The sequence below is a fragment of the Poecilia latipinna genome, unplaced genomic scaffold (assembly GCF_001443285.1).
Source record: "Poecilia latipinna isolate Pla-1442-1.1 unplaced genomic scaffold, P_latipinna-1.0 Scaffold4914, whole genome shotgun sequence".
Classification (NCBI taxonomy): domain Eukaryota; kingdom Metazoa; phylum Chordata; class Actinopteri; order Cyprinodontiformes; family Poeciliidae; genus Poecilia; species Poecilia latipinna.
In genome coordinates this window covers 17,244-23,898 of record NW_015117530.1, presented here as the reverse complement: position 1 = coordinate 23,898, position 6,655 = coordinate 17,244, and the positions used below count along the sequence as shown (strand labels likewise).

The following is a 6,655-nucleotide window of genomic DNA, read 5'->3' as shown; positions in this document are numbered from 1 at the left end:
ACGATCCTAAATATAAGATATTTACAGTAAACACTCTCAATTAGGTGACTCTTTATTCAGTTTTGAGGATTTTGTGCATAAATTTGATCTTATCAAATGTTTGTCCTGTATAACAGACAGAAAGTCTTTAATTTTTAAATTCCAAAGTGTGCAGATAAAGTGAATTAAAATTAATCAAATTTGTGTCTAATTGTGAAAAAATCACTGTATAATAATAAACCATCTTATAAAAAAACATTATGTATATAATCATGCTACCACAGCTGATTTGATTAACTGAACCTATTTTATGATAATCTTGAACAATATTGTTTTTGAGAAAAACTTTAACAAAACTGAAAACATATACTGAATTGTAAACTAATAATTCATAAAATAGTAAGGGTGTGTTTCTGGACAACAAGTTGCATTATTTATAAATCTTAAAATACATCAAAGGAATAACTATAGTGANACAANATAAACAAAAGTAGGATGATGTTCTTTCGTGCCTATGACAAGAACATATCTCAGTAATATCACTAAAATACTGAAATCATAAATGCTGTCCTTAAAAGCATCCATGAAATTATGAAAATGTTCACTGTAGATTAGATATTTTATTTTGAAAATGTCCCGGGCACTAATCTTGGTACAAAATAATTAAAGTGATAAAGTCAGACAAATATTTTTAGGAAATTTTATTTAAACCATCAAGTTGTAGAAGAACAAATGAAGCAAAATGGAAGGAAAAAACAGAGAAATTCTAAAACAGCACAGCCAGAGCAGTAGTAGAGAATAACTGGTGATCTTCTAGTGAATCAGCTCAGGAATGGGAGCACTGGTCTCTCCTCAGTGTCTCTGTGACTGCAGACTGGGAGCCCTGGGAGGCCTCACAGGTCACAGAGCCCACCTTCCTCCACTGGTCTGCAGGGAGCCTCAGGGTGCTGCTCCAGCTGTAGAGGCCGTCATTCTGCAGCACCCCGGGGCTCCTGCTCTGCTCCAAGCTGCTGCTGCTGCTGCCGTCCAGCTTCCAGGACAGAGTCCAGTCTGAGGGGAAGCCCTTGTTGGCCAGACACATGAGGGTAACCTGCTGCTGCTGCAGCTCCACACTGGAGGGGGGCAGCACTGTCAGGGTGGGGCGGGTATCACCTAGGAGACACCAATCAGGTTAGAGAACAGGAACTACAGTCATTTGAACTCTTGTACTGTGAAAGCTGATTTTCTCCACTAAGTCGTTTCTAACAGATGTATTCTGCTCTACCAGCCATTCAGCTCACATTCTGTTTCGTTTCCTTTTCAAAACCCTGTCTTGCATATCAGCTCAGGAAGACAGATAATAAAGTTTAAACTGAAATATACCTGTAATGAAGTGTAGAATGAAAATATTAAAAATTTTTCCCTCATAAATAAAATGATGAAATCACAACAGTAAATGTTGTAGAAAAGGCTAATCAGATTTTTTAAAATATAATTCATAATTTAGTAAACCCTTTTTCATTAAATTAATCTGTTCAGAAGCTTTGATTGGTCACAGACGTTTTCTCACATCTCTTGTCTTTAACTGTGACACAGTTACCAATAAATAAAGATATGCTCTTGAAAAACAGACCATTATTCTCATGTCTAGCACTCTGTAAATTATTTACTGATATTTTACTTCAAGAGGAAAGTTAATCTTCAACTTTTATAAATCACAGTAAAAGAAACTAATAAAAACACATTTTTCTACCTTCAACAGGTCACTGAATAATTTTTTAAAAATCATCCAAACATACATCCAACCTGGTTCCTCACTAATTGTCCACCATAATGATACAAACTGGTTGAACTGCTTTACAGAAATATTTCACAGTAGGGACAAAAACATCTGACTTTTTAAGACTAATCAAAACCTTCAAGCCCAGATTAATGACCAAAATAAACACAATTTACTGTAATATTTCATAAAAAAATAACATATATGATTGTATCTTATATGTGGTTTCTCTTTATGAAAGAACTGTTGGGTCAGTGCATTTATTTGCAAAAAGAAAACCTAAAATCTTCACAATTCATTCAACTTTCATTTATCAAAGTTAAATACTGAACATATAAAATTACAATTTAATAAAACAACATTTACTTTGACTTACTTCCAACCTGTAGTCTGGTTCCTCCACCGAACGTGTACCACAGTGATACAAACTCATTGAGGCGCCGTACAAAAACCTCTGACTGAAGAGACACGGCTCTGACAGTTTTAGACTAAACTAAACCTTATAACCAGATTAAACCACGAACCTCTTTATTGATGTAAATCCTCCCCTTGTCCAGGTCTCACTATCTCAAAACTGTCAGATTTCCATTCACAAAATCACTTCTTTGTTCTTGTAAAACTTCTGTTTATCAAAAATAATCTGCATATTCTGAGCTTTATTTTCTAGCAACACAAAATAATAAAAATTGAAAAGTGTTTATTAAAAAGTAGCTTTAAATTTCACTTACTTCCAATTTCCAGTCTGGTTCCTCCACCAAAAGTCCACCACAGTGATACAAACTCATTGAGGCGCCGTACAAAAACCTCTGACTAGAGACACGGCTCACTCACTTTCATCAAAACAAGAAATAAAATCTGCTGCTTGTGTCAAATCTAGATCTGTCATAGAAAGCAAAAATGTTTTAAAATAATTAAAATTTTTATTTTCACAATATGAAACCATAAATAATGTTTTGAATTTTTCATCCAAAAAATTAAATGCACAAATGCATTTCTTTTCTTAGATGTAAGAATTATGATAAATTACTTAAATAAATCACTCAGATAAATTAAATATGTTGAAACTTAACAACAATCCAAATTTGAGTAATTCTCTTTTTTTTCTGATCAGTATCACAAGTTTTCTCTTTTCTCATCTTTAATTTTCTCATTATGTCTTAATAAAATCATTACGTAAAGATATGCTCTTGGAGCACAGATAATTATTTTTAGACTGTATACAGTTATTCTTTAACACACCTTTAACTGCATGTTGTCACCTTAGAAATCATTATTGAAGGTTTACACTCAAATATTAGAACACATATTTTAATAAACATTTGAAATAATGTCAGTGCTTGAACAGGTTTTGGTGAAAAAAATGTCAAAAAAAAAAAAAAAGGAGTAAGTCCAAATGGGGAAAGATTAATGCAACAAATGTGATACCATTATTATGAAAATGCATTTAATTATTTGCTTGCCATATGGCATCAATAAGAAAAAATAACTTCTGAAGTTTTAATAATAATAATAAAAAAGTATATTTTCTCACTCTAAAGTAAATTAATACAAATTGTCCTGTCCTGTAGCTTGTAGTATAATTACTGCATACTTGTCCATATGGTCACATGTGAGCCTTACTCCAAAGGTTCTAGGTCTAGGACAAGAGGTGGAGGGTGACCAGTAAGAGTACTGTGCATATTTCTTGTGAATAATGTGAATAAGTCACAGATAAGATTTCAGAATCATTTGTAAAACATTTATTGCTTATAAGATTGAATCAGTCCACTTCAAAACAATATCAAGCACATTTGGAATGAAACCAAGAAGCTGGTAATAAGAAAAAATGAAAGCAAAGGTAAAATCAACAACAGATTCATTTTAGAAGCACTGGTCTCTCCTCAGTGTCTCTGTGACTGCACACTGGGAGCCCTGGGAGGCCTCACAGGTCACAGAGCCCACCTTCCTCCACTGGTCTGCAGGGAGCCTCAGGGTGCTGCTCCAGCTGTAGAGGCCGTCATTCTGCAGCACCCCGGAGCTCCTGCTCTCCTCCCAGCTGGTGCTAGTTCTGCTGCCGTCCAGCTTCCAGGACAGAGTCCAGTCTGAGGGGAAGCCCTTGTTGGCCAGACACATGAGGGTAACCTTCTCCTGCTTCAGGTCCTCACTGGAGGGGGGCAGCACTGTCAGGGTGGGGCGAGTATCACCTAGGAGACAACACCGAGGTCAGAGGACATGGATCACAAAGCTGTCAGTCATATAGGAAGCATCTAAGCAAATTGAATGTGACAGCAGAGATCTTCTATGCTAGGATGTTCCTGCCAGATGTCGTTTTGCTCCAACAGTCACTTAATGTTTCACTTCCTCTTTAGAATCTTCTGAGCTCCATCATCATGCAGTCTGACCCTAATTATTTTATCTAGACTTTAAAGGAAAAAAATATATATATTTTTTATGTTACAAGCGCTAATAATTAAATCAACATTTTAATTACAGGTTTCGCATTTAAAATTCACAATGAAACATATTTGTTAAATTTTGACAACATAAAGTAGTAAGGTTAAATCTGTCCTTTTTATGTTGTGTTGTTGCTCTATAGCTCAGGAAATGCTTGTAAATGAGAACTTTTATCTCAGTTGTTCTCTTCCTTGTTAATTGAAATAAATTAAAATAAAATGATTGGACGTTTCTTTTCTTGTCTTTTTCTGTCTCTTCCCTTCATGTAGATTAATACAGAATAGCAGTTCAGATGTTGTACCACTGATTTAGTCACACATCAAGTAATATTTTATCAACTAAGAACAGAAAACAATATTAAATTTAATTTTATATGAGCTAATCTTTTCAAACATGGACTTTGACTCAACTTAAACTACATTGTAAAGTCAAGATACAAAAATATCTGTTTTCTATTAAACTACAAACAGCAACATAGAAACATTTTAAAAGATTCTATAATTTTCTGTTTAGTCTTGAATTGGAACAGACTTACTTCCAATCTCCAGTCTGGTTCCTCCACCGAACGTGTACCACAGTAATACAAACTAATTGAGTCGTCGTACAAAAACCTCTGACTGTAGAGACACGGCTCTCTGACTTTTTAAGACTAAACTTAACCTACGAGCCTAGATGAAACTGTTCAAAGAAAAACACAGTAATTATCCGTTGACTGATCGCAATATATAACACAATGTTTTAGATTTAAAAATCTAAAATCACTTTTGCATCTCCTGTGTTTTAGTAAATAAAAAATACATTACCATTTTTTTACTGCCTATCGATCATGAGAGAAAATTAAGGAAAATGAACCAAATAAATAAAGATAAGTAAAAACTTTAACTTACTTCCAACCTCCAGTCTGGTTCCTCCACCGAACGTGTACCACAGTGATACAAACTCATTGAGCCGTCGTACAAAAACCTCTGACTGTGGAGAGAAGCGGGTCCTTGACTCTGAACACAAACCACTCTGCAGAAAGTGCTGTTTGTTGCATAAAACAAGCCTGAGCACAAAGCCAAAGCTTTACCTGAACTTTACCAGAATCTAATTGTTTTATCATGAAAAAGAAAATTCCAGGTAAACAAAATAGAGGGAAAAAAATGACTGTGTCCTGAAGCCAAAAGTAGTATTTGTAACTCCACAATGGGACCAATCCAGAGAGATAATTCAAGTGCTATGTTTTTATTATGTTTACTTGGTATAATTCAAGATACTGTTTTTAAATATCAAGACAATCAAACATTTTCCATTTCTAGAAAAGCTAGTCTGTCACTGAGACATAAACTTCCTAAGGGGGATGACCTATAAAGATGCTGTCTAGCTGAAATATTTAGGATATTTAAGTAACAAAAACTCTGCTTTAAAGGAGCAGATTACCTTATCAAAAGAGTGAAAACTCTTCATAAGTTTAATAAAAAAGCATCTTCAGTTTTGTTTTATGTAAAGTAGAATTGAGTGCTATTGACCTTTTTGCCTGTTACTGATTGTGGAGATATTCTGTGTGTTTATTGTCTTTACATATGTTGTAAAAGTTGAGTTGTGCCAATGTCCATGAAGACTGTTGTGGTTGCTCTTGCCCATTTTCTCATTTTTCTGGATGAGAGCATGTGTCAATTTCCCCTTGGGAATCAATTAAGTATTGTGGATTCTGTTACACTGGAGCACTGAGATTTACTACAGACTGATCTTTTCTCTCATTGTCTGATACACTCATGCAAATGGGATGTTTACAGTCATTCTGGGTTAAAGTTTGAAGTGCAGGAAATGGGACGAGCTTTTACAGTTCCTGGAAGAGGAGTCAAACATAAGAGGTGCCAAGTTAGTTAAATGGGGTGAGGTTAGCAGGGAGTGATGTTATGCTTTCCTTTGTTCCAGGAGGAAAAGACAAATGGGTGAGTATTGTAGGATGGACAGACAGGCGGCAGAGAAGCAGTTCACAGCCCAGGGGAGTGACAAAGTGGCAAATAACAGAAACAAATCAAAATGGACTCAATTTCTGTCTGTTTTATTGAACCCAATATTGGAAAGTTCTTAGTGCACCTGCTTTTCACACAAGTTTTCACAGAGCCCATTACTCTCGCACAGAATTTTTACTCGAGCTTTGTGTGTGTTGAGGTCTCAACCAGTCCAGTCTGTTCTTTGGCTCATGCAGATCTCTTGGCTTACTTTACATTTGAGTCCTCTGAAAATTGTCAGGAATAGTCCACAGCTGGGATTTTTCAAGACTTACCTATGTAACTATTTACAGTATTTTTTTCAGTTGTCATTTCCATGTCTTCCCAAATCTGAATTGCTTCCAGACTTTTCAGGCTGGGGTGATCCACAGAAACATTCTTTCCAGGTCAGTTTGTTACCGGAAGAGCAGTGGAGACAGACAACGGTAAGCTGGAGAGGTTATCCCTGAAGAAGTCAGATGAGGGCAGGTGTATAGAAACCATAAAC

At 35.4% G+C, this 6,655-nt stretch overlaps 2 gene segments (V, D, J or C); both read right to left on the bottom strand.

Moving 5' to 3' along the window:
* Positions 1 to 750: 750 nt before the first annotated feature.
* Positions 751 to 5,134, bottom strand: LOC106943141 (Ig kappa-b4 chain C region-like). The segment is given in 2 exon segments: positions 751 to 1,131; positions 5,059 to 5,134. A coding segment is annotated over 1 exon segment (255 nt).
* On the bottom strand, positions 3,463 to 5,115 carry LOC106943144 (Ig kappa-b4 chain C region-like). The segment is given in 3 exon segments: positions 3,463 to 3,921; positions 4,707 to 4,758; positions 5,059 to 5,115. Coding segments are annotated over 3 exon segments (432 nt in total).
* Positions 5,135 to 6,655: the final 1,521 nt, after the last annotated feature.